The following is a 27,416-nucleotide window of genomic DNA, read 5'->3' as shown; positions in this document are numbered from 1 at the left end:
CTACATCATGGGAAATGCCAGGCTGAATGAATCACAATATGGAATCAAGATTGCCAGGAGAAATAGCAACAACCTCAGATATGCATATGATACCACCCTAATGGCAGAAACCGAAGAGGAACTAAAAAGCCTCATTTTTTTTTTAAGAGCCTCTTGATGAAGATGAAAAAGGAGAGTGGAAAAAGCTGGCTTAACACTCAACATTCAAAAAACAAAGATTATGGCCATCTGGCCCCATTCAGTTCAGTTCAGTTCAGTCGCTCAGTCATGCCCGACTCTTTGCGACCCCATGAATCGCAGCATGCCAGGCCTCCCTGTCCATCACGAACTCCCGGAGTTCACTCAGACTCATGTGCATCGAGTCAGTGATGCCATCCAGCCATCTCATCCTCTGTCGTCCCCTTCTCCTCCTGCCCCCAATCCCTCCCAGCATCAGAGTCTTTTCCAATGAGTCAACTCTTCACATGAGGTGGCCAAAGTACTGGGGTTTCAGCTTTAGCATCATTCCTTCCAAAGAAATCCCAGGACTGATCTCCTTCAGAATGGACTGGTTGGATCTCCTTGCAGTCCAACGGACTCTTACGAGTCTTCTCCAACACCACAGTTCAAAGGCATCAATTCTTCGGCGCTCAGCCTTCTTCACAGTCCAACTCTCACATCCATACATGACCACAGGAAAAACCATAGCCTTGATTAGATGAACCTTTGTTGGCAAAGTAATGTCTCTGCTTTTGAACATGCTATCTAGGTTGGTCATAACTTTCCTTCCAAGGAGTAAGTGTCTCTTAATTTCATGGCTGCAGTCACCATCTGCAGTGATCTTGGAGTCCCCAAAATAAAGTCTGACACTGTTTCCACTGTTTCCCCATCTATTTCCCATGAAGTGGTGGGACCAGGTGCCATGATCTTCATTTTCTGAGTGTTGAGCTTTAAGCCAACTTTTCACTCTCCTCTTTCACTTTCATCAAGAGGCTTTTGAGTTCCTCTTCACTTTCTGCCATAAGGGTGGTGTCATCTGCATATCTGAGGTTATTGATATTTCTCCTGGCAATCTTGATTCCAGCTTGTGTTTCTTCCAGTCCAGCATTTCTCATGATGTACTCTGCATATAAGTTAAATAAGCAGGCTGACAATATACAGCCTTGACGAATTCCTTTTCCTATTTGGAACCAGTCTGTTGTTCCATGTCCAGTTCTAACTGTTGCTTCCTGACCTGCATACAGATTTCTCAAGAGGCAGGCCAGGTGGTCTGGTATTCCCATCTCTTTCAGAATTTTCCACAGTTTATTGTGATCCACACAGTCAAAGGCTTTGGCATAGTCAATAAAGCAGAAATAGATGTTTTTCTGGAACTCTCTTGCTTTTTCCATGATCCAGCGGATGGTGGCAATTTGATCTCCAGTTCCTCTGCCTTTTCTAAAACCAGCTTGAACATCTGGAAGTTCACGGTTCACATATTGCTAAAGCCTGACTTGGAGAATTTTGAGCATTATTTTACTAGCGTGTGAGATGAGTGCAGTTGTGCGGTAGTCTGAGCATTCTTTGGAATTGTCTTTCTTTGGGATTGGAATGAAAACTGACTTTTCCAGTCCTGTGGCCACTGCTGAGTTTTCCAAATTTGCTGGCATATTGAGTGTAGCACTTTCACAGCATCATCTTTCAGGATTTGCAAGAGCTCAACTGGAATTCCATCACCTCCACTAGCTTTGTTCGTAGTGATGCTTTCTAAGGCCCACTTGACTTCACATTCCAGGATGCCTGGCTCTAGGTCAGTGATCACACCATCGTGATTATCTGGGTTGTGAAGATCTTTTTTTTACAGTTCTTCTGTGTATTCTTGCCATCTCTTCTTAATATCTTCTGCTTCTGTTAGGTCCATACCTTTTCTGTCCTTTATCGAGCCCATCTTTGCATGAAATGTTCCCTTGGTATCTCTGATTTTCTTGAAGAGATCCCTAGTCTTTCCCATTCTGTTGTTTTCCTCTATTTCTTTGCATTGATCACTGAAGAAGGCTTTCTTATCTCTTCTTGCTATTCTTTGGAACTCTGCATTCAGATGCTTATATCTTTCCTTTGCTCCTTTGCTTTTCGCTTCTCTTCTTTTCACAGCTATTTGTAAGGCCTCCCCAGACAGCCATTTTGCTTTTTTGCATTTCTTTTCCACGGGGATGGTCTTGATCCCTGTCTCCTGTACAATGTCACGAACCTCATTCCATAGTTCATCAGGCACTCTATCTATCAGATCTAGGCCCTTAAATCTATTTCTCACTTCCACTGTATAATCATAAGGGATTTGATTTAGGTCATACCTGAATGGTCTAGTGGTTTTCCCTACTTTCTTCAATTTAAGTCTGAATTTGGCAATAAGGAGTTCATGATCTGAGCCACAGTCAGCTCCGGGTCTTGTTTTTGCTGACTGTATAGAGCTTCTCCATCTTTGGCTGCAAAGAATATAACCAATCTGATTTCAGTGTTGACCATCTGGTGATGTCCATGTGTAGAGTCTTCTCTTGTGTTGTTGGAAGAGGGTGTTTGTTATGATCAGTGCATTTTCTTGGCAAAACTCTATTAGTCTTTGCCCTGCTTCATTCCAAATTTGCCTGTTACTCCAGGTGTTTCTTGACTTCCTACTTCTGCATTCCAGTCCCCTATAATGAAAAGGACATCTTTTGTGGGTGTTAGTTCTAAAAGGTCTTGGAGGTCTTCATAGAACCGTTCAACTTCAGCTTCTTCAGCATTACTGGTTGGGGCATAGACTTGGATTACTGTGATATTGAATGGTTTGCCTTGGAAACGAACAGAGATCATTCTGTCGTTTTTGAGATTGCATCCAAGTACTGCATTTCGGACTCTTTTGTTGACCATGATGGACACTCCATTTCTTCTGAGGGATTCCTGCCCACAGTAGTACGTATAATGGTCATCTGAGTTAAATTCACCCATTCCAGTCCATTTCAGTTTGCTGATTCCTAGAATGTCGACATTCACTCTTGCCATCTCTTGTTTGACCACTTCCAATTTGCCTTGATTCATGGACCTGACATTCCAGGTTCCTATGCAATATTGCTCTTTACAGCATCAGACCTTGCTTCTATCACCAGTCACATCCACAGCTGGGTATTCTTTTTGCTTTGGTTCCATCCCTTCATTCTTTCTGAAGTTATTTCTCCACTGATCTCCACTAGCATATTGGGCACCTACTGACCTGGGGAGTTCCTCTTTCAGTATCCTATCATTTTGCCTTTTCATACTGTTCATGGGGTTCTCAAGGCAAGATTACTGAAGTGGTTTGCCATTCCCTTCTCCAGTGGACCACATTCTGTCAGATCTCTCCACCATGACCTGCCCATCTTGGGTTGCCCCACGGGCATGGCTTAGTTTCATTGAGTTAGACAAGGCCGTGGTCCTAGTGTGATTAGATTGACTAGTTTTCTGTGAGTATGGTTTCAGTGTGTCTGCCCCTGATGCCCTCTTGAAACACCTTACTCCATGCCAAATAAATGGGGAAAAATGGAAACATGGCAGATTTTATTCTCTTGGACTCCAAAGTGACCGCAGCCACGAAATTAAAAGAAACTTTCTCCCTAGAAGGAAAGCTATGACAAACCTAGACAGCATATTAAAAGCAGAGACATCAGTTTGCCAACATATGTCTGTATAGTCAAAGCTATGTTTTTCCAGTAGTCATGTATGAAAGTGGGGGTTGGGCCACAAAAAAGGCTAAGCACCAAAGAATTAATGCTTTTGAAATGTGGTACTAGAGAAGACTCTTAAAAGTCCCTTGGGCAATAAAGAGGTCAAACCAGTCAATCCTAAAGGAAATCAACCCTGAAATTCATTGGAAGGACTGATGCTGAAGCTGAAGCTCCAATACTTTGGCTACCTGGTTCAAAGAGCTGACTTGTTGGAAAAGACCCTGATGCCGGGAAAGGTTGAGGGCAGGAGGAGAAGGGTGTGATGGCAGATGAGATGATTGGATGGCATCACCAACTCGATGGACATAACTTTGAGAAAACTCCAGGAGATAGTGAGGGACAGGGAAGCCTAGTGTGCTGCAGTCCATGGGGTCACAAAGAGTCAGACACAATTCAGGAACTGAACAACATTATCTCACAGTTTCTATGAGTCAGGAGTCTGGGTACAGGTTAGCTTGGTCCTCTGCTCAGGACCTCCCCAGGCTGAAATCAAGGTGCCATCCAGGGCTGAAATCTCATCTGGGCCCCAGGTCCTCTCCCAAGGTCACTGATTACTGGCAAAATCCAGCTCCTTGTAACTATAGAACCGAAGCCTCAACTACCTGAGGCCATGTGGTTTTCTCCACAATATGGCAGTTTATTTCTACATGGTTGTATTGCTGATCCTGTTCATGATGCCAGTTGTCTTGCTGTTCACACTGTTTGCTAAACCCGGGTGAGCAAGGCACAAGTTAAGAGGCTGGAAGATGACTCAAGGAGCCATAGGAACTGCAGACACACTTTTTCTTTCCTGACTGGCATGGCAGCCATAACACGGCCTCTCTCCTGGCTGACGCAGCAGCTGTAACAGAAGCCATAACATAACCATAATGTAGCCATGACATAGCCATAACATAACCTCGTATAACATCACCATGATGCCACTCCAATGTCGTTTCAGTGCAGCAGCAGCCAGGGCTTCCACGGTGAAGCTCATGTAGGTATAACGCACAAAGGAGCCCGTGACCCAGTGAGTACCTCATGATGCTCATACGCAAGGCCATAAGTAATCTCAGCTACATAACTGTGTAAAGTCTTTGTTTACAGAACATGGGGCCAGAGAGCATGAGAGGGTGGGGCAAGAGAGTCTGACTGGAGCCTTGTTGCTGAATCTCTCTGACTGCCAAGACTAAGCCCTTTTAAAGGGCTTACCTACTTAGGCTAGGCTTCCCTGGTGGCTAAGATTGTAAAGAATCTGCCTGCAATGCAATAGACCTGGGTTCAGTCCCTGGGTTGAGAAGATTCCCTAGAGAAGGAAATGGCAACCTACTCCAGTATTCTTGCCTGGAAAATTCCATGGACAGAGGAGCCTAGCGGCTACAGTCCATGGGGTTGCAAAGAGTCAGACATGACTGAGCAACTAACACACCCAAAATAAGGCCCCTTTGATTATCTCAAAGTCAACACGTTACTTGAATCTTTTACTGGCCAACCTATTTAAAAATTTTACCCAGGCTCCTTATATGACACTCCTTTTCTTTCTTGCTTCACTTGTGTCCATAGCACTCATTGCTGTTGCTTTTGTTCAGCCACCCAGCCATGTCCAACTCTTTGTGTCCCCGTGGACTGCAGCACACCAGACCTCCCTGTCCATCACCATCTCCTGGAGTTTGCCCAAGTTCATGTCCATTGCATTGGTGATGCCATCCAGCCATCACATTCTCTGTTGCCCTCTTCTCCTTCTGCCCTCAATCTTTCCCAGCATCACAGACTTTTCCAATGAGTTGGCTGTTCACATCAGATGACCAAAATACTGGAGCTTCAGCTTCAGCATCAGTCCTTCCAATGAATATTCAGGGTTGATTTCCCTTAAGATTGACTGGTTTGATCTCCTTGCTATCCAAGGGACTTTTAGGAGTCTTCTCCAGTACCAAAGTTTGAAGGCATCAATACTTTGGTCTCTGCCCTCTTTATGGTCCAGCTCTCACAACTGTACATGACCACTGGGAAGACCATAGCCTTGACTATACAAACCTTTGTTGACAGAGTAATGTCTCTGCTTTTTAACACACTGTCTAGGTTCATCATAGCTTTTCTGCCAAGAAGCACTCGTATCTATGTAATTTTACCACGTATTTTTGTTTATTATCTCTCTTACTCCACTAGAATATATACTGCTTGAATTCATGAATGTTTATCTATTTTACTTATTACTGCAGGACAATAACATATAGAATAATGCCTGGATCAGTTGACACTCCATTAATTCATTTAATGAATAAATGAATGAATGACACAAACTATGGAAAGTTTTGAGGAACTCAAATGTAGAAAGATGTAAGAAAAATACAACAGATATGAATATTGTGCAGTCACACACAGCACATACACAAAGCCAAATTGTTACAGACTTTAATTACATCAGTAAATCCCATGCAATCCCTGATATACAACATAATTACAAGAGTATAATTCCATCATGTTCATGAGATCTGCTCACACCCAGGGAGAAGTGATTACAGAGAATGTGTACATAAGGCAGGGGGGATGCAGCTCTTGAGAGCCATCTTAGAATTCTGTCTACCACAAATCCTCATGAAAGGAACTCCTAAAGGATGCATATGCTTCAGGGTAGAAGAAAAATAATCCCAGATAGAGGATCTGAGACACAAGAAAGAAGAATGAACTAAGAAAAAACTAGGCATATGAGTAAATCCATATAAATGTCAACTATTTAAAATACCAAAATACCTGATTTGTGAAATTAATGAGATAACAATATAATTGAATGCTGCTGCTGCTTAGTCGCTTCAGTCGTGTCCGACTCTGTGTGACCCCAAAGACAGCAGCCCACCAGGCTTCCCCGTCCCAGGGATTCTCCAGGCAAGAACACTGGAGTGGGTTGCCATTTCCTTCTCCAACGCATGAAAGTAAAAAGTGAAAGTAAAGTCGCTCAGTCGTGTCCGACTCTTAGCGACCCCATGGACTGCAGCCTACCAGGCTCCTCCATCCATGGATTTTCCAGGCAAGATGGATTATAAAATCATATGAATCCAAAGAGAATAATTAATGTTAAAGGACATTAAAGACCTCTAAGATCTATGTATTGTTTGAAAGAAGAATAAAGATATAAAGATAATGCTAAATGCAGGGATGGAACTTCCCTAGTGGTCCAGTGGTTAAGAATCAGCCTTCCAATGCAGGGGATGTGGGTTTGATCCCTGGTCAGTGAACCAAGACCTCACATACCTTAGGGCAATTAAGCCTGTAAGCCAGACCCCAAAGAAAGAAGAAAGAAGCACAACTAGAAAGAAGCCCTCACAAGGCAACTAAGACTCCATGCAGCCAAAAAAATTAATTAATTTTAAAAAGAGTTAAGATTTTAGATTTTTAAAATGCAGGGACTTCCCTGGTAGTCCAGTGATTAAGATTCCATGCTCCCATTGGAGGGGGCACAGGTTTGACCCCTGGTGGGGGAACAAAGATCCTACATTCAGCGTGGCCAATAAAATAAAATTTTTAGACTAACCACTAAAGAACAGAAATAGATTGTATACAAGAGGGACTTTTAAAAAGGAATAACTGGGATTTTTCTGATTGTCCACTGGTTAAGACTCTGTACTTTCACTGGCAGGGGCTGCGGGTTTGATCCGTGGTAGAAGGAGTAAGATCCCTCATGCAACATGGCCCAAAATAAAGGAAAAAGCATTCCACTGCACTCTAAAGTGCTTCCAACCAACCTTCTCTCTGGGTCAGACTTGTATCATGGTCTGATGGATCTCTTAGCTTTCTCTCCCCACTTTCCTCTCACAGCCACTTCCCCTAGCACGTTTCCTGCACATTTAATCTTCAATTAATTGGCATCTGCTTTTTATATAAGGGCTTCCCTGGTAGCTCAGACAGTAAAGAATTTGCCTGCAATGTAGGAAACTTGGGTTCAATCCTTGGGTTGGGAAGATCCCCTGGATCTTCCCTTTAGTATTCTGAAGGGAATCTTCGTATTCTTGCCTGGAGAATTCCATGGACAGAGAATCCTGGTGGGCTACAGTCCATGGAGTTGCAAAGAGATTCAATCCCTGGGCTGGGATGATCCTGTGGAGAAGGGAATGGTAACCCACTCCAGTATTCTTGCCTGGAGAATTCCATGGACAGAGTGGCCTGGTGGGCTACAGTCTATGGGGGTCTTAAACAGTCAGACATGACTGAGCAATTAACACTTTCTTATATAATGTCACTATACTAACATGAATTCCAAATTCATCCTATAAAATGAACCTATCCATGACAGCAAAGCTAGACAATGGCAGTATAAGTAAAGAAAAGTACAGTACAGGTCAGTCTCATTTATGAATAAATCAGATCAGATCAGTCGCTCAGTCATGTCCAACTCTTTGCAACCCCATGAATCGCAGCATGCCAGGCCTCCCTGTCCATCACGAACTCCCGGAGTTCACTCAGACTCATGTGCATCGAGTCAGTGATGCCATCCAGCCATCTCATCCTCTGTCGTCCCCTTCTCCTCCTGCCCCCAATCCCTCCCAGCATCAGAGTCTTTTCCAATGAGTCAACTCTTCGCATGAGGTGGCCAAAGTACTGGGGTTTCAGCTTTAGCATCATTCCTTCCAAAGAAATCCCAGGACTGATCTCCTTCAGAATGGACTGGTTGGATCTCCTTGCAGTCCAAGGGACTCTCAAGAGTCTTCTCCAACACCACAGTTCAAAAGCATCAATTCTTCAGCACTCAGCCGTCTTCACAGTCCAACTCTCACATCCATACATGACCACAGGAAAAACCATAGCCTTGACTAGACGAACCTTTGTTGGCAAAGTAATGTCTCTGCTTTTGAACATGCTATCTAGGTTGGTCATAACTTTCCTTCCAAGGAGTAAGCGTCTTTTAATTTCATGGCTGCAGTCACTATCTGCAGTGATTTTGGAGCCCCCAAAAATAAAGTCTGACACTGTTTCCACTGTTTCCCCATCTATTTCCCATGAAGTGGTGGGACCAGGTGCCATGATCTTTGTTTTCTGAATGTTGAGCTTTAAGCCAACTTTTTCACTCTCCTCTTTCACTTTCATCAAGAGGCTTTTGAGTTCCTCTTCACCTTCTGCCATAAGGGTGGTGTCATCTGCATATCTGAGGTTATTGATATTTCTCCCAGCAATCTTGATTCCAGCTTGTGCTTCTTCCAGTCCAGTGTTTCTCATGATGTACTCTGCATATATGTTAAATAAACAGGGTGACAATATACAGCCTTGACGAACTCCTTTTCCTTTTTGGAACCAGTCTGTTGTTCCATGTCCAGTTCTAACTGTTGCTTCCTGACCTGCATACAGATTTCTCAAGAGGCAGATCAGGTGGTCTGGTATTCCCATCTCTTTCAGAATTTCCCACAGTTTATTGTGATCCACACAGTCAAAGGCTTTGGCATAGTCAACAAAGCAGAAATAGATGTTTTTCTGGAACTCTCTTGCTTTTTCCATGATCCAGCGGATGGTGGCAATTTGATCTCTGGTTCCTCTGCCTTTTCTAAAACCAGCTTGAACATCTGGAAGTTCACGGTTCACATATTGCTAAAGCCTGGCTTGGAGAATTTTGAGCATTACTTTACTAGCGTGTGAGATGAGTGCAATTGTGCGGTAGTTTGAGCATTCTTTGGCATTGCCTTTCTTTGGGATTGGAATGAAAACTGACTTTTCCAGTCCTGTGGCCACTGCTGAGTTTTCCAAATTTGCTGGCATATTGAGTGTAGCACTTTCACAGCATTATCTTTCAGGATTTGCAAAAGCTCAACTGGAATTCCATCACCTCCACTAGCTTTGTTCGTAGTGATGCTTTCTAAGGCCCGCTTGACTTCACATTCCAGGATGTCTGGCTCTAGGTGAGTGATCACACCATCGTGATTATCTGGGTTGTGAAGATCTTTTTTTACAGTTCTTCTGTGTATTCTTGCCATCTCTTCTTAATATCTTCTGCTTCTGTTAGGTCCATACCATTTCTGTCCTTTATCGAGCTCATCTTTGCATGAAATGTTCCTTTGGTATCTCTGATTTTCTTGAAGAGATCCGTAGTCTTTCCCATTATGTTGTTGTCCTCTATTTCTTTGCATTGATCGCTGAAGAAGGCTTTCTTATCTCTTCTTGCTATTCTTTGGAACTCTGCATTCAGATGTTTATATCTTTCCTTTTCTCCTTTGCTTTTCACTTCTCTTCTTTTCACAGCTATTTGTAAAGCCTCCCCAGACAGCCATTTTGCTTTTTTGCAAAACTATATGAATAAATAGTTCCAAACAAAAACATGAGTATACTAAATTTAGCCATGTATACCAAATTATATACTAGTGGCTTCCGTAGTGGCCCAGTCGGTAAAGAATCTGCCTACAATACAGGAGACCCAGGTTCAATTCCTGGGTTGGGAAGATCCCCTGGAGAAGGAAATGGCAACCCACTCCAGTAAACTTGCCTGGAGAATTCCATGGACAGAGTATCTTGGCAGGCTACAGTCCACGGGATCACAAAGAGTCAGACACGACTGTGCAACTAACATCCACTTTTTTTCATACAAAATTAGCACTCTGACAAAGTTGGTTTAAATGCAAGTTTGGTTTAATAGCAGAAAATCAGTTAAGGTCTAGGAAAAGAAAATTTATATTAATTGAAAGAGGAGAAATAAATGTTATTATTCCTAGATGGTATGATTTTCCATGTGCAAAAACCAAAAGAATGTACGGATGACTTATCACAATTAGATAACAGTAAAGTTTCTCAATGATATACAATTAATATACAAATTTTAAAATATCATTTGCAATAGCATAAAAAGTAAGGTATCTGAAATTAAATATAGTTAAACTTGTATTAGATCTTTATTCAAAAATGTATAAAGATATTAAAAAGATTTAGATAGATAAAAGTACACACTTTTCATGTTTAGAACAACTCATTGTCATAAAAACTTCAATCCTCCCAAGTAGATACATACATATACAGGCATTGTGTGTGTGAAATTTGAAAAGTTTATTTCGAAATTCATTTAGATTTTGAAAGAAACAATGGTCTCTCACTCTCAGAATTCACTATCTTTATTGCAGGACTCAGCACTCAGGAGCAGCTGGCTTGATAGACAGGTGGAAGGGTTACCTGTAGGCTCAGTTACGGTACAGCTGGGAGACAGCACCCTATGGAGTTAGAGTGCTTCCGGCAGGATGTGGCACACACCTTGATCCAGAGGACACTGTGGTGCTGCCTCTCCCAAGGCCAGGAACCAAGGGCAATAGATAGAAGTTTCCCCTCTTACTGGCACGTCTAATACCCACTGAAAGGAGTCTTACTCCCTGTCCCTACAATGTGGGACTCAGAAGGTCTGGAGATCCCAGTGCCTAAGACATGAATACTTCTATCAGACAACTAGAAATAAGTAGAAGCTGAAACTGTCCCTGACTGATCTGAGGTCTCATGCCCCTGAACCAACAGAAGGAAGAAGTGGTCACTCTACTAGACAAAGAGACTGATCCTTGGAGCAGGCAAACAGAAGGCATAATCAGAGTAAGGGCTGGGAGTCAGAGGGAGGGTGGCTAGTTAAGGCAGGGGCCACAGAAGATCAGTCCACCTTGTCTAGGTTTGTTAGTCGGATTGAGGTATTCCAGAGACTTTGGGCCACGTGAGGATCCTGAGCAGCTTCAGGGGGAAGAGTTATCACACAGGAACTGCTAAAATGTTTTCCAGAAATGCCATCCAGCTCCTTTGCTAAGCTCAGGTAGAGGACTGGGACTGCACCTTGTTTGCTATCCTGTAGAGACACAGAGGAAGTGAAGAGTAAAGCCAGGCAAGCTCTAACTTACCGGGACGCTGGGCAGCAGAGCCCTGACCCACCCTCTTCAGGCAGCGCCAGCTTCTCCACTACCCACCTTAAAGAAGAAGCTGAGGAGCCAGAAGAGGAAGCGATATGACCAGGAGAAATGCTTCATGATTTTCGTGTACACAACACCCGGGTCCACAGAGTTCACGGTCACACCTGAGAAGTGTAGTGCACAGTGAAGAGAGAGGAGGATGGTGGGAAGGAAGGGTTAAGTGTGGTTCTGCAGCGTGCAGTTAAGGAAGGATCCTACCACTTCTGTCGGGTAGAGGTGACAAGAGACTTGGGGGTGGTGCCAGAGAAGTCCATGTTTCGTAACTTACATGAATGGCAATGCCCAAGCCAGTAAGGAGATATAAGTATTAGAAAGCATGGGGTGATCTTGATGGGGAATATGATGGATGGTGTTGGAGGAGAGGGAAGTTGTGGATGATGAGAAAGTTGGAAAAGAATGAAAATGAGGTAGGAAGATGGGGTTGAGAGAAATACTGGGTGCACCAATGATAAATGGAAGAAACTAACAGCTGGCTTGGGGATATTGGGAGTATTTTAAGGCCAGAATATATTGGAATGAGATGGGAAGGGTTGGGAGGTCGTGTTGGGAGTGGAAGGGTAGGGAGTGTCAGAGGCAGTTACCTGTCCCTTGAAGTTTCTGGGCAAGCTTCCCAGTGAACGAGGCCAAAAGCAGTTTGCTGCAATCATAGTTCTGGTTGAAGGTCAAAGGTCTACCGGCCCCTATCAGATGATCCTCATCAATGTATCCATGTGATTGCCGGAAGGAAGATACATTCACCACCCGGGCTGACCCTGCCCGCTGCAGGGCCCCTAGGTGGAGAGAAGACCACATACCCTTAATCCAAGTCATGGAGTAAACCCCCATGCCCACTCTCCACGAGACTACAGGAGAGCAGGGTCCATCCCAGGCTTTCAGAAGACAGTCAGTGGGCCCCGTGTAGAGTGTAATGTGACTGTGACTATTTTCATTAGCTGCTTTCCGAAGGTTCTTCTTGTTTTAGTGTGGGGTTTGTTTGTTTTTTTTTGCCTAAAGAAAAAGTGGAGTTTTCCCTTTTCTGCCACTTGCCAGCTGAAGCTAATTTAATTAATCCTTGTTTATATTTTTATTTTGCTGATGGCTAAGAATGGGGAGGAGAGGCTGGAAATGCTGTGAAAATTGGCTTTCACACATTCATACATTCATTCATTCACTTATTCACCCCACAGATATTCACTGTGCCCCTGAATTATGGCAGACACCATGCTAGGCCCTAAAGACATATGGGTGCTAGGCTTAGGGGAAAAGAAATATGTGCAGAGATTCTTGGGAAAGAGTTTTATTAAAAATTTTTTTAATTAAAAAAAATTTTGGAATTTATCTTCCAAAAGAATGAAGGTAAAATTACTATCAATAGAAGAGGTACAAGCAAATCTTTGGGGAAGAAAAGAGCTTCCTAACTATACCAAAAAAAAAGTCTGGATTATATAAAGTATAAAAAATTATAGTAAAAAAAATTATAGTTATCAACATATGAGTTTACTTATTGTTTCAAAATACTAAAACTATTTTGAGCCCTCCATTTAAATGAAGAATCACAAATGAAAAATTGAGTGGAGGTATTCAGCCATAATTTGCTAAGAGAAAATTATTCTTAAAGAGGACAGTGAACTCCAGACTTGCAGCCATAGTGACATAAAGACCAAAGGGGCTCACAATCTAGTTGGAGGCTGATCTTCATGCAACAGCATCCGTACAGGAACAAAGCTGTTTACAGGGGCTCAGGTGGTGGTGGTGGTTTAGTCACTAAGTCGTGTCCAATTCTTTGCGACCACAGGGATCGCCTGCCAGGCTCCTCTGTCCATGAGATTCTCCAGGCAAGAATCCTGGAGTGGGTTGCCATTTCCTTCTCCAGGGGATCTTCCCAACCCAGGAATCAAACCCCGGTCTCCTGCTGTGTAGGCAGATTCTTTACCAACTGAGCTATGAGGTAAATGGGGACACCTGGTGGGAGGCAGAGGTGTCAGGACAGGATCCACAGCACGAGTGGTATCTGTGCTGAGTGCTGGAAGCTGAATTAAGTTAGCCAGGCTAAAAGATGGGAAAGGATATTCCAAATAGAGGGAAACACATGTGCAGATTACAGCCAGGATTTAGAAGACAGAGTGTGGCCTAAAAGAGAAAAAATTTTGGCTGAAGATGAAGGTGTGGGTTTGGGAAAGGTCAAGGCGAGGCTCTCAGTCTGCAGGAGGTTTTGTAAGTGGAGATAAACAGCTTAGTTATTGTATAAAGGTCAGAATACCTTCTAAGAATTTGAAGCAAGAAAGTGATGTGATGAAAGGTGATTTCTTAGAAGACACAGAAGGGAGAATACACTAGACAGAGGAGATAGGAGAGAATGAAACAGAGCAGGACCGTATGGTCCTTGCCCACCTCCCCACCCCATGTCCTCTGCCTGTCTTTTGTCTATAGAAAACTTTAATCAAAGAATAAGTTTAATCAGAAAAGCGAAAAATGGCTGAAACAAAGGAAAACAGTCTAAAGAGACTAAATAATAGTAATTTAGTCATTAAGCATAGTCAAGGACCTTTAGTTCTTTCTCAAGGGTTATAGATAATATGTTGAGCCATATCCTGTGAGTTGTCTTATAGATACCAAAATATCAGGTGGAAAAGTTAACTCCATGATGACCAGACTGTACCCAGGACATGAGCTGCCACAATTCTGAAAACTGACTACAAAGAAATGGGAACAAATAGACCCTGGAACTGAAGATTAACTCTACCTACAACGATGAAGATGATGCTAGTCAGACCACTGATGACCAATTGAAGATGACTGTTAGAGATAAATGTGCTGTTTCCACATGTAATCTCCCCCCTACATACACTCTGTCTATCAAAGCTCTCACCCCCTGCTTGTCCGGTGGTGGAGTCGGCCTTTGCACAGATGTCCGTCACCCTCCCTACCACTAGCTGCCAGAATCCGAAATAGAGCAAACTTTCCTTTCCATCAACCTGGCCTGTTTATTGGCTTTTGAGTGGCGAGCAGTCAGACCCCCCCACACACACACTTTTCAGTAACAAGAAGACAGTTCAAGAAATTATTACTGAGCAAGACACAGGGTATTGTAGCATGTTACAATTTTTGGAAAAGGGCAAAACATATATTAATACATTACAAACCCATAGAGCTTGGCCTTGCTCTTTGTTCACTTTCCAGTCAGGACTAATTTAATTGCTCACTAAAGGGTACATGAGACCTGGCAATAGGAGTTGCCTCCCAGGAAGGGAATGGGCAGCTGATTTTCCAGGAGAGGAGAAGACTTTTTCTTTTCTTTCTTTCTTTTTCTATATACCCTTTTGTACTTTGGACATATATTCATTACCTGACCAAAAAATTAATTTTCTTTTAAAGAGGCTATTAGAGGGCTTCCTAGATGGCTCAGTGGTAAAGAATCTGCCTGCCAATACAGGAGACACGAGTTCAATCCCTGATCCAGGAGGATCCCACATGCCGCAGAGCAGCTGGGCCTGTGCACCGTGACCATTGAGCCCCAGCACAGCTGAGCTGCAACTCCTGAGCCTGCAGGCCGGAACTACTGGACCCTGTGCACCCTAGAGCCTGTGCTCCACAAAAAGAGAGGCCACTGCAACGAGAAGCCTATGCAGGGCAGCTAGAGAAAGCCCATGCAGCAAGGAAGACCCAGCACAGCCAAAAATCAATCAATCAATCAATAAAATTATAAAGAGGCTATCAGGCAATCCAGGGAAAATGTTAGGGAGAATGTGCCTGCTGCTTAACCCCTCCCTTCCCTAGGAGAACACAGCCTCCTTAAACCTAGTAGCCTAATGCCACCCTCAAGAAGCGTTTGTTGAGATGACTGACTCTACCGGTGTGGCTAGAACTCAGACCTGAGATGATTGAGTCTACTGGTCTGAGGGAAAGAGAGGTGTGGTGTAGATCTTATATCCTCCTGCTGGTTGTATGGATATCTGGGGGCTAACTGATTCCATTACCAGTCTTCTAATCTTGACTGATGCCAGGTATGAAAAGTTAAAATGTATTGGGTCATTACTCAGCGTGCATCTGGGTGCCAAGGGAAAGGAGATGACCATGATAGAGAGTAAGCCATGAAAATGCTAGAGGAATGGAAAAGCAGGGGTCACACAGAAGGTAAGTACCCATCCTTCCTTACCTTGGAGCAGATTTGTGAGCAGAAATGGTCCAGTGTAGTTGGTTGCAAAGGTGAGATCAAGGCCCTCTGAAGTAAGTGTGGTAGGGAACCCTGTGGAAGATGAAAACATAGGTAGTGGGTGATGGAGTGAGAATCCTGAGGGAGACAAATTCTGGGGAGGATATACTGGGTTCAATAGAAATGCCCTGGTGGCTCAGACAGTAAAGAATCCACCTGCAAGGTGGGAGACCTGGGTTGGATCCCTTGGTTGGGGAGATCCCCTGGAGGGGGGCACGGTAACCACTCCAGTATGCCTACAGAATTCCATGGGCAGAGGAGCCTGGTGGGCTACAGTCCATGGGGTCACTAAGAGCTGGACACAACTGAGTGACTAAACCCAGCACAGAAACACCACAGGAGCATGGATGTGTTGAGATGGGGGCAATGATGTTTGAGACTATAATTTTAGGTTTTTCAGGATAGTGTCTGAATTAGAGAGTTTCCATGGGATGTACATGTTAGGCTTGAAGGATGCCTGTTTTGAGGTCCCTGAGCTAGAAATGAAACTCTGGAAATGTGTTTAGGGGAAGTAAGTCAAGGCACATACCACAGACTGCAGCATTGTTAACCAATAGATGAATCTCAGGACACTCCTGCAGCAGCCGCTTAGCAAAGCTCCGGATGGAGGCCATAGAGCTCAGGTCCACTTCACCAAGTAGGAGGCGGTTGCTCTTAGATGTTGCTTGTATCTCAGCCAGGGCTTGCTGTCCTCGCTCTCGGCTACGGCAGGCCAGGATCACACGGGCCCCGCGGCGGGCCAGCTCCTGGGACACAGCCTTCCCAATGCCTGTGGGAGGGCAGCTTCAGAGTATGCTAGTCTGGGGAGTGACTAGAGGGCAATGGAGCAAGTAGGGTGGGAAACAAGGGTTCTGACAGTGAGAGCTGGTCCTCCTCTCTGCCCTCCCTGTTGGGGCAGTTGGAGGCTGTGGTTGTGGCAGGTCAGGAGGAACACTCACCACTGTTGGCCCCAGTCACCACTGCTGTCTTCCCAGTCAAATCCGTGGAGCAGTGCTGGAGGTCCCAGAGATAAAACTTATGCCAGATCTGCACACTTAGTCTAAGCAGGAGGACCAGAATGAGGAGGACAGAGCCAGCACCCCATACTGGGCTGCTGAGTACAGACCACAGTGACATGGCAGAGAAGACTGGCCCACCCCCGGGAAGTGCTGATCACAGGAACTGGGCGGGACGGACTAGTCAAAGCTGAGTAGGACCAGCCAACAGGTTGGTGTGGAGCATAAAGCACAAAATTTAAGGAGGCACCACTCACTCTTGGATGTGTTCGAGTATCCCATTTTTACCTGAGAGTGAGTTCCTCCTTAAATCATTTTCACTAGCTATCTGATTGCCTCATTCCAATGCTGGTCGAAGTCAAAGATCAAGAGAGTCAGTGTTTCCCTAAATCTTGCATAGCCTCAAATTTGTCTTCACAGAAAACTTGGATATGCACTCTAAGGTGAATTGATATAGCTCCAGGGACTGAAAATCAAATTCCTCATGTCTTGTATCACTCTGTGCTTAAACAGAGCCACCCCCTTCTTCCCCTACTGGAAGGAGACTAAGTTCTCCCAACTGAGGCAGATCCCTCTTGCAACCCTTGTGTGCTCCTTTGTGGAAATGGGGATGGTTCTCCAGAATGCCTCTCCTGGAGAGCCACCTTGACCCTAAAGCAGGGTCTCCTAAGCGTGTAACTTAATTATGTTCTGTGTTCTTATAGACCTCTCCAGTTCAGTGAGAGCACACACTTGGAAGGAACTGATGGACATCAGGCCAATTCTTAAGGCAACTCGGCTGTTTATTTCTGGCAAGCAGACAGAAGGAAGGTAGAATTCCCAATGCCTAGGACTTAGAATTGGGCAGGCGCTTGGAGGGGAGTGACCACATTTTGAGGGCTGAGTTCATTAGCTGTGCCACAGTCACGTGGGGCTTCGGGGCACTTGTACGGATGGGAGGAGAGGCGCTGCCTTCTCCGCCTTTCCGTTGAGGCTCAGCGGAGCTAAGCAGCACCTGCGTACTTGGGTTCCACATGCTCACACCAGGAGCCAGCTTCAGTGCTCCCGGCAGCAACACGGGCTTCCACGCCACCTGGGACGTGGCCTTCAGAACTTGAGGCACGGGATGAAGATATTGGTGAGGATCCTGGCTCTCCCGGTCCCCAGGGTCCAGGCCCTGCGGAGGTACACGGGTGCGACCGGCCCAGAGCTCACTCAGCAGTTCGGCCTCCCCCTCCCAGCCGCTGGGCCACTTAGCACCCGGCCATAATTGGGGGCTGGGGCTGCGTGCCATGTCCAGGCGCGCCCGGTGTGTGGCGAGAAAACGGAGCCCGGGACTGGGGAAGGGAAGCTTTGAATCAAAGCCTGGCGATGGTAGGCCTAAGTTTAGAGTAGGGAACTGGAGGCTTAGACCAGGGCCCAAAGCTCGGACAGGAACGCCAGGTGGGCAAGGGAAGAACTCTGACCGGGAGACGCGGAAGTTGGGGCGGGAGGCTTGCGGTCCGGCTGGGGCCTCGGTCTTCTCGCCCCGCTGGCGCCCCCGGTAGGCCTCCAGGGGGCGGCCCTCCGAGTCTGGGACCAGGACCTCCGACAGCGGGCGCACCCAGGGGCGCGGCAGCCGCGCGGGGTTCAGACGCGCCGTCGCCCCCTTACGGCCAGTTCTGGAGTGAAGTGCGCTGGGCCGCTCTTCAGCCAGCCACAGCGGCTGCGGCTGGAATCCCGCCGAGGGGTTGAGCGTGGTGGGGCCGCCCGCGGAGGGATCGGACACCAACACCCGCGAGGGGATGAGGGGCACCTTTTCCTCCCTGAGTTCCAGCCGGTCTCCAGCCGCGTGCGGCTGGGGCGTGCAATTGTAGAGGTCCTCGAGAGAGAACTGAGAGCTGATGGGCTGTGCCCGCTCGACAGAGGCCTGAGGGCTGGCTACCAAGGACAGCTCCAGAGAAGCGTGGGTACTGCCTGCCGGCACCATCTCCATCGACAGTTGGCTGCTCGAGTTCGAGGATCCGACTGCAAACAGGTCAGTCTGGTCGCTCCTCGACTGGTCACCCAGTTTCTCCAAAGGACTCCGGGGCCCTGTCTCCTGAAGCAACTTGGGCGTGGGTGGAGAGTCCGGGGTGACTGTTAGCTCCCAAGATTCCATCGGCTCCTGAGATCCTGAATCCGTCCACGATCCTCCTAAAGGGATCTGGTCCACGCTGTCTTGGTCCTGGGAAAATGCACAGGGGTGGAGGTCAGGGGTGAGTAATGGATCGGGGGCGGCGGTAAGAGGTGGGCGGCAGCTGGAAGCTGGGCTTACTTCGCCTTGAAACGTCTCCTCCAGCCCCATCGAGGCCCGGGCGTGCAGCACCGGCACGGATCCCTGAGCCCAGGCATCCGTCGTGCAAGCCAAGGGCTCCTCATCCTCGCCCCATGTGGGGTCCTCTGCCACTGCAGATTCTCCCTCGTCCCGAGCCAAAAAGCGCCACTCGGTGATCTGCAGCATGGCCTCCCGTGCCTGACTGATGGTGAATGGAATGCACTGCGGAGGCGAGAAAGGGTCTCAGTCCGGCAGGGAGGGGCCAGGAGAGCGGAGATGTGTCTGAAGGACAAGGATCCAGGCCTACCTGCTGGGTCAGATAGACTTTAAAGGCGGAGTCCATGACTCGGGCCACTAGATCAGCCAAGATGTCGCCCACGACGTCCTCGCCCTCTTCGAGAGCCGTGAACGCTATCCATTCGGCCTCAGTGAGCCGCCCAGGCACGATGTCCACCTGCGGCACCGGAACCGTAGGTGGCCGCACCTTTTCCGCCTTGGATCGGGTCATCCCGCGGTCTCGGACCTGCCTCTGTGGGAAAGGAATAGGGCACTCAGGGCGGGAAACAGAGGAGTGGAGCAGCAGTTATGGGTTAGGAGGAAGCTTCCTTAGGTTGTCTAAGACGAAGGAAAGGCCTTTAGAAAGGGACAATTTACTACTAAGAGCCTACTATGTGACAGATGCTTTTCAGGTGACCTAGCCGATTTAATTTTTCAAACAGCTCACTCAGTCCATTTCACAGACAAAGGAACTGAAGCCTGACAGCAGTTCACCTCCACTGGCTTGGGATTACACAGTGAGCCCAGGCTATATATAGCTCTAACTGCACAGTCCTTGCTATTTGTGCTAGTTCAAAGTATTCAAAATTCTTGAGAGTTCAGGAATTTGAAAAAGTCAATAAACAGCAGGAATTATTGGTGTGTTTCCCATTTCCTCCCATTCCCCAAATCAACTTAGATCCTCATTTCACAATATACATCTAAATAAATTCCAGATGAATTAAAGCACACATACAAACAAAACAAAATTAAAACAAAAGATAAAATGTAGGGAAAATAGTTTAAATTGTCATATAATCTCTGGGTGAGAAACAGCTGCCTAAGCATAAAAGTAATGTAAGAAATAATAAAGAAATGGGTAGGTAACTGTATATATGGAGAAGGCAATGGCACCCCACTCCAGTACTCTTGCCGGGAAAATCCCATGGATGGAGGAGCCTGCTGGGCTGCAGTCCATGGGGTCGCTAAGGGTTGGACGTGACTGAGCGACTTCACTTTCACTTTTCACTTGCATGCATTGGAGAAGGAAATGGCACCCACTCCAGTGTTCTTGCCTGGAGAAACCCAGGGACGGGGAGCCTGGTGGGCTGCCGTCTATGGGGTCGCGCAGAGTCGGACATGACTGAAGTGACTTAGCAGCAACTGTATATGTATTTATATACACATGTATATATATATATATATGTCAAATTTTCCTGTGCTTTTTCTTAAAATTCCTAATTACAAGCTGATAACAGTAGTTATCATTTACTGGCACTTAAACTATAGGCAGGTCAGGAAGCAACAGTTAGAAATGGACGTGGAACAACAGACTGGTTCCAAATAGGAAAAGGAGTACATCAAGGCTGTATATTGTCACCCTGCTTATTTAACTTATATGCAGAGTACATCATGAGAAATGCTGGACTGGAAGAAACACAAGCTGGAATCAAGATTGCCGGGAGAAATATCAATAACCTCAGATAAGCAGATGACACCACCCTTATGGCAGAAAGTGAAGAGGAACTCAAAAGCCTCTTGATGAAAGTGAAAGTGGAGAGTGAAAAAGTTGACTTAAAGCTCAACATTCAGAAAACGAAGATCATGGCATCAGGTCCCATCACTTCATGGCAAATAGATGGGTAAACAGTGGAAACAGTGTCAGACTTTATTTTTTTGGGCTCCAAAATCACTGCAAATGGTGACTGCAGCCATGAAATTATAAAACACTTACTGCTTGGAAGGAAAGTTATGCCCAACCTAGATAGCATATTCAAAAGCAGAGACATTACTTTGCCAACAAAGGTCTGTCTAGTCAAGGCTATGGTTTTTCCTGTGGTCATGTATGGATGTGAGAGTTGGACTGTGAAGAAGGCTGAGTGCCAAAGAATTGATGCTTTTGAACTGTGGTGTTGGAGAAGACTCTTGAGAGTCCCTTGGACTGCAAGGAGATCCAACCAGTCCATTCTGAAGGAGATCAGCCCTGGGATTTCTTTGGAAGGAATGATGCTAAAGCTGAAACTCCAGTACTTTGGCCACCTCATGCGAAGAGTTGACTCATTGGAAAAGACTCTGATGCTGGGAGGGATTGGGGGCAGGAGGAGAAGGGGACGACAGAGGATGAGATGGCTGAATGGCATCACTAACTCGATGGATGTGAGTCTGGGTGAACTTTGGGAGTTGGTGATGGACAGGGAGGCCTGGCATGCTGCGATTCATGGGGTTGCAAAGAGTTGGACACGACTGAGCGACTGAACTGAACTGAAAGTGTATCAGTCACATACATGGATTCAGTTCCTACATTTTTTAGACTACATACTATTTTTATCCCCATTTTACAGAATTTGCCTAAGATCACAGAGTAAGGAAGTAGTAGAGTCATAATTCATATGCAGGTCTGTCTGACTCCATAGCTTGGCTTTATCCTGCTTCCTAAACCAAAAATACATGCAACAAATTTTTTAAAAAGATATTCCCAAATACATTAAAAATGCATATAAATTTTTATAACCATAAGATCTCCAAGGATAATAAGCAAAGAACATAATATTTCACAAAAGTGGAACTATTGATGACTAATAAACATTTGAAAAGATATCCAATCTTCAAAAGTACCAATTCCATTTTATAAATACACAAAGGCATACTCTGAAAATATATTCTCTAAAATATTCCCTGTGATATAATTTATAATAGCAGAATATTGAAAACATACATCTAACAAGGAAAATAGGTGGCTAATTGTGTGCTACCTATATGATGAAATATTATGTGATGATTAAAGGCAGTCTTTAGGAAGAATTTACAATAGCATAAGAAAATACTTATGATGTAATCTTAAATGAAAGAAACGATATAAAATTACGTATCAAGTATGATCTCAGGTATGTAAACCTATATGTATTGAAGAAAAGGAAATCACCGTGTATATGTTTCTTTCCTACACTCTTCTCCAGTTTATAAGTTCTCTACTATGACTTTATATCCTTTTATAATCAAGAAAAACCCACTGAAAAAAAAGTCTAGTCTCCCCAAAACCCATTTTAGGGACATACGAATTTACTAGTAAATTATTGGGAGCCTCTTAATTTCCCCACAACAGTTTCCCTGAAGCTGATTCCTTCTAAAATTTACCCCCCAACACAATTTCCCTAACTTTTGTCTCCCCACCCCCAACACTATTGCTTCATACATGGTGTTCCCCAAAATTCATTCTCCCCCAACTCTGGTGTTTCCTAAACCTCACACTGAACTCAAAATCCCTTAAGTTTCGTTTCCCCTCTCTGCTAGTGAGAACAGTTCTGTTGGCAAGCCCAAGGAACGGTCCACAGCCCCGTTCAGGCTTGGCCAGAGCAGGGGTAGGTAGGGCTGGGAGAGGAGAGTTGACTCCTTAGACAACCACGCCCAGGTTCTCATTACACCCGCGCTAAATGGCTACACCTAGAAATGGCCTGACCAGAGGGGTTGGAGATATTACTGCATGAATGCTCTTCAGTCTATTTTAGAGTTTCTTGGCTTTTAAACAATTGACTTTTAAGTGCAGCCTCAGAATTGTTGTTTAATCCATTTATTCCTCCCGAAATTCTCCAAAGGAAACCTATCTAGCAACACCCTCTCCCCAGTGCCTGACCAATTCTGGTTTATCCATTTAAATGAGTACCTCAATATAAGAGACTCATTAAATGCATTAACTGTTGTCAAAGTTACTTCTTGTTCTTGGGCTCTTCATCACCCATTTAACCCCCTTCCCTCAGGCTCCAAGTGTGACAATGCTTGTGAGTGCGCGTGGTGCAGGTGTAGGTTTTCCGTCCTAGTGCACAGACATGGCTTCCTCGGTCATCTTGAACGCCCGCGTGAAGGGCGGATGCCGGGTGGCACAGAGCTGGCCCACCGCTCCGGACACTGGTCTTAACCCCGCTCTGGGCCACCCTCAGCTGAGCTAAAGCTCACCGGGCCTTCGTGCGCCATCGCCTCAACTGTAGCTTCAACCCCCAGGCTCCAGCAGCTTTCCGGTCCAGCCGCAGCTTCTGCTGCAGCCTATCGGTCTCCTGGGCAACCGCGCCGCAGGGAGGCTCGCCCCGCCCACAGTTGCCCTGGCAGCCGCGCCGGCCGCGCGTCGCACGTTAGGGTAGTTCACCCCACCCAACGGCTGTGCGTACGTGCGTCGTCTCTATGGTGGCGGCGGATTCGGAGAGACAGAACGCTTCTGGAGTCTCGGAGCTGCTGGTGTGAACTCTGACCTGGTCCGGGGGCTTCGGGGAGCCAGGCTGAGGGAGGAAGAGCCTAGGGGCTATCCTGCTTCATCCTGCCTTGACTCGGGCTCTTGGGGCCACTGGGTGCTGGGCCATCACCATTCCTCCTCTGGGGTTCCCCCCATCACCTCATGACTCAGCCCCAGGGTTCCCCTCGCCAGCTCCGCGTTACCCTTCCCGCACATGTGACCACCAACCCCCATCATCATCCCCGAGGCCCTCGTCCATTCACATCGTGAGCCAGTCGCCGGGGCCTTTCCCAGTGCCTTTTGTCAGCACCATTCCACCCCCAAGCCCCCTTAGGAATCTCGGCTGTCTTCTGCTTTCCGCGCGCCTGGGATCGACCGTCTCTCCCCAAGAATGTTCCGCCGGGAGCGCTCCATCCCGCTTCGAGGCTCGGCGGCCGCCCTGTGCAACAACCTCAGTGTGCTGCAACTGCCCGCCCGCAACCTCACTCATTTTGGAGTAGTCCATGGACCCAGCGCCCAGCTACTCAGCGCTGCTCCTGAGGGTGTGCCCTTGGCCCAGCGCCAACTCCACGCTAAGGAGGGCGCTGGAGTGAGCCCCCCGCTTATCACCCAGGTGAGGTGTGGAGTTAGTTGGGAGTGGTGTTGCTGAACCCCGCCCTACCTAGAACCCGGCACTTCCTCTCCAAACTTGAAGGAATAGGCCTTCCCTGACCGTCTGAATTTCCACACTTTCGAGTCCTCATGTCCTCTGCTTTACTTCTTACTCTGATTTATCTCCCTCTAGATCCACTGGTGTGTCCTCCCTTTCCGAGTATTGCTGGTACTCACCTCTCATCGAGGAATACAAGTAAGACGAGGACCTTCCTGTCCTCCCCCGCTAGAGTCTTAACTTCTCTCCAAGGCCCCTAGTGTGTGTGCTGTGCTTAGGCGCTCAGTCGTGTCCGACTCTGCGACCCCGTGGTCTGTAGCCCGCCAGGCTCCTCTGTCCATGGGATTCTCCAGGCAAGAATACTGGAGTGGGTTGCCATTTCCTCCTCCAGGGGATCTTCCCAACCCAGCGATCTTACTTCTAAACATTTCCAAGCTGTTTCATGCTTAGCCCCCTCATTTCTCATCTTCATACCTTGCTTGTTTTCCAATTCTTAAGTGCCACCTCCAATATCTGCCCTTTTATTAATTGTGTGACCTTGGGCAATTTAGTGAACTTCTCAGAGCCTCAGTGTCTTGTTAAATGGAGATAAAAATAGCGCCTCCCTCCCAGGGTAATTTTGAGGATTAAACAGGCTAAGGTTAACATGAGTATGTGGAGTAGTTGGTACAGAGCTCAGCAAAGGTCAGCTGGGTTATGACCCCGTCCTTGCCCTGGTCTTCCAGATGTACGAGTCTGATGGCTCCGTCATGGTCTACTGGCATGCACTGGACGCTGGAGATGGCTCTCTAGGTACCTGCAGGACTGGGTTGGGGGTAGGGAGTGTTTGCTGGGGCGAGGGGGGATAATACTTCTAATCGTTTTCCCCTCTCATACTCAGTGCAGGCTGTGTTTGCCCGAGGAATTGCTGCCAGTGGCCACTACGTCTGTGTGGGTGAGGGGGCCAAAGGCAGGGCATTGGAGAGTGCTGAGGTATAGGGGTGTGGGCTTTGACCAGGATGCTGCTGAAGGTCTGAGGAAATTGTGGAGTGTTAGAGGGGTGGGAGTGAAGGAGGGTCTGAGAAACTCCAAAAAGCCATGGAGGGGTTCAGAAGGTCAGGATGGTATAGGAAAAGGGCCGTGAATGTTGGGAGTGGGGCTGTTGGAACATTGAGAGGTGGGTTTGTTACTAAGGTTTCTGGGATGGAGGGAGGGCTGAGCATGGTGGCTGGAGACCTGGGAGCATCAGGAAGCCCTCAGTGGAGCACTGGTTCTGCAGGAGCATGGTCGGGCCGGGTGCTGGTGTTTGACATCCCCACCAAGGGTCCCAACATTGTACTGAGTGAAGAGCTGGCAAGGCACCAGACACCAATCTCAGACATTGCCACTGAGCCTGCCCAGGGACAGGTGAGTGGATCCCCCCTACCTGTTCCAGTGAATCTGAGGGCCTTCCCCACCTTGGGAAAGCAGGGGACCTGGGTTCAAGCCTTGGCTTTGCCATTAAGCAGCTGAATGACTGGGCAAATTAGTGCACTTTGCTAAGTTTTAGCAACCTCAGGTCCAGTGATGAGTCCAGAAATATTTTATATTTACGTGGTACTTAATAGTTCACTCATACATTATGATCCTGGTGTGAATGGAGGAGTTGGGACCCATGGTTTCTGACATGTGTGGCTTCCTTCTCTGAACTTGGGCGAGTCCGCCCTATTGAGGCCCACGTCCAGTGCTATCCTCTCCTGGAAGCCTTCCCCCTCTTCCAGCCCCCGCTCATCTCCCTTAGCTGAACCCTGAAATGACACTGCCCGCAAAGACAACTCTTATCTCCCTGATTAGACTGTAAACCTCTTGAAAACAGGGTATGTATCTTATAATGCCTATGCTACACTACACCTGGCACAGAGTTGGGCCCGTGGGCTCTGTTGGCTGCCTGGGTTGAGGGGCTGTCAAGAGTCCCAGAGTCCAGTCATGACTGTGACTGGCTCAGTGCAAGACCTCCAGAAGGCCCTAACACTGTGGCCTTAGTTGCATCATTCATCCAGTGAGGACAATTGTATACCCTGACACATGGGATGTGTGCTGGGGTTGGGGCAGGGAGTCAGACTCTATAAGGAATACAATGAAAGCATTTAATGCTTCCAAGAGACCCTTCCAGCCAGTGAAGGCTCCACGTCTTCCCCTTTCCCTGGAGAGGCAAAGATGCAAATACTGCCTCCCTTCCCCTCCTGCCCTGTATACAGGACCCAGCAGGGAGAAAAAAGGGCTAATCCTGCCTTTCCCCTCAGGACCGCGTGGCTGACACTGTGACAGCAGATGACTCGGGCTTGCTGTGTGTCTGGAGATCAGGGCCCAAATTCAAATTACTGACCCAGATTCCAGGATTCGGGTAGGTGAGGCAGAAGGGGGCTGAGGCCTTCCTGAGGTAGCTTCAAGGTGGAGAGTGGGCTTAGGTCTGGGAAATCAAAGTGCGATGTCACCCTTGCAGGGTCCCGTGTTCTTCTGTGCAGCTGTGGCAGGGGACCATAGCAGCAGGCTACGGGAACGGGCAAGTGCGTCTATATGAAGCCAGTACAGGAACTATACACGTCCAGATCGACGCCCATGCCCGGGCCATCTGTGCCCTGGACCTGGCTCCTGAGGTGGGCAAGGTCAGTCTCCAGCTCTGACCTTGCATACCCTTGTTTCCTGGTGCTGGGATGTTGAGAGGCACTCCACAAACTTATCTCTGCCTCTCAGAGTAGCCCCCTTCCCAGGCACCTGGACTGGGCTTTACAGCCTATACCAGCCCTCTGTCAGCACATTCTGACTCCCACTGGTCCTCCTTGCCTTTCTTTAAAATAGCTACTCTCTGCGGCTGAAGACACTTTCGTACACATCTGGAAGTTGAGCAGAAGCCCAGAGGGTGGCTACATTGAGGTATGTGTCATAAGAGGAATGGAATGAGGGCCCGAGGATGAGGCCACAGGCCTGAACAGCTGTCTTCTCTCTCAGGTGGAACACTGTCATGGTGAGTGTGTGCCTGACACCCAGCTGTGTGGTGCCCGATTCTGTGACCCCTCAGGCAGCTCCTTTGCTGTGACTGGCTATGACGTCGCTGAGATCCTGAGATTCAGCAGCATATGAGATAAGAGCAGCCCTCTGTTGCCCTGTGGTATTTATAAAGTACTCCCCGTCCACCCAGCCCTTGTCTGATTACTCAATCTCATGGTCACACTTCACACCTAGTGAATAAGCTCCAGGGATAAGGGGCTATGGCGGGTCCTGACCA

General features: G+C 46.9%; 3 protein-coding genes across 6 annotated transcripts; 1 reads left to right on the top strand and 2 right to left on the bottom strand.

The window, feature by feature from the left end:
- Nucleotides 1–10,262: 10,262 nt before the first annotated feature.
- On the bottom strand, nucleotides 10,263–17,017 carry LOC129622840 (retinol dehydrogenase 12-like). 2 transcript variants are annotated; one of them, XM_055539579.1, is made up of 6 exons: nucleotides 16,715–17,017; nucleotides 16,306–16,545; nucleotides 15,720–15,809; nucleotides 12,166–12,354; nucleotides 11,582–11,688; nucleotides 10,263–11,463 (listed from the first exon to the last, which is right to left on the bottom strand). In XM_055539579.1, exons 1-6 carry the CDS (start codon nucleotides 16,890–16,892, stop codon nucleotides 11,275–11,277), a joined length of 993 nt encoding a protein of 330 aa, XP_055395554.1. In that variant the 5' UTR covers nucleotides 16,893–17,017; the 3' UTR covers nucleotides 10,263–11,274. The 2 variants fall into 2 exon arrangements, with proteins under 2 accessions (XP_055395554.1, XP_055395555.1); XM_055539580.1 differs by lacking the exon at nucleotides 15,720–15,809.
- A 66-nt stretch (nucleotides 17,018–17,083) lies between these two features.
- On the bottom strand, nucleotides 17,084–23,415 carry C11H2orf81 (chromosome 11 C2orf81 homolog). 2 transcript variants are annotated; one of them, XM_055539569.1, is made up of 4 exons: nucleotides 23,253–23,414; nucleotides 19,354–19,575; nucleotides 19,047–19,268; nucleotides 17,086–18,956 (listed from the first exon to the last, which is right to left on the bottom strand). In XM_055539569.1, exons 1-4 carry the CDS (start codon nucleotides 23,268–23,270, stop codon nucleotides 17,598–17,600), a joined length of 1,821 nt encoding a protein of 606 aa, XP_055395544.1. In that variant the 5' UTR covers nucleotides 23,271–23,414; the 3' UTR covers nucleotides 17,086–17,597. The 2 variants fall into 2 exon arrangements, with proteins under 2 accessions (XP_055395543.1, XP_055395544.1); XM_055539568.1 differs by having other exon boundaries at nucleotides 17,084–19,268; nucleotides 23,253–23,415.
- An 8-nt stretch (nucleotides 23,416–23,423) lies between these two features.
- Nucleotides 23,424–27,328, top strand: WDR54 (WD repeat domain 54). Of its 2 annotated transcripts, XM_055539577.1 has the most exons (10): nucleotides 23,424–23,528; nucleotides 23,849–24,136; nucleotides 24,308–24,370; nucleotides 24,898–24,964; nucleotides 25,053–25,106; nucleotides 25,431–25,558; nucleotides 26,434–26,534; nucleotides 26,634–26,796; nucleotides 26,990–27,064; nucleotides 27,140–27,328. In XM_055539577.1, exons 2-10 carry the CDS (start codon nucleotides 23,915–23,917, stop codon nucleotides 27,269–27,271), a joined length of 1,005 nt encoding a protein of 334 aa, XP_055395552.1. In that variant the 5' UTR covers nucleotides 23,424–23,528; nucleotides 23,849–23,914; the 3' UTR covers nucleotides 27,272–27,328. The 2 variants fall into 2 exon arrangements, with proteins under 2 accessions (XP_055395552.1, XP_055395553.1); XM_055539578.1 differs by lacking the exon at nucleotides 24,308–24,370.
- The last annotated feature ends 88 nt before the right edge of the window (nucleotides 27,329–27,416 follow it).

Source organism: Bubalus kerabau, chromosome 11, assembly GCF_029407905.1.
Source record: "Bubalus kerabau isolate K-KA32 ecotype Philippines breed swamp buffalo chromosome 11, PCC_UOA_SB_1v2, whole genome shotgun sequence".
NCBI lineage: Eukaryota > Metazoa > Chordata > Mammalia > Artiodactyla > Bovidae > Bubalus > Bubalus kerabau.
The sequence above is the reverse complement of the archived record's forward strand: the minus strand, read 5'-3'. Positions and strand labels throughout refer to the sequence as shown.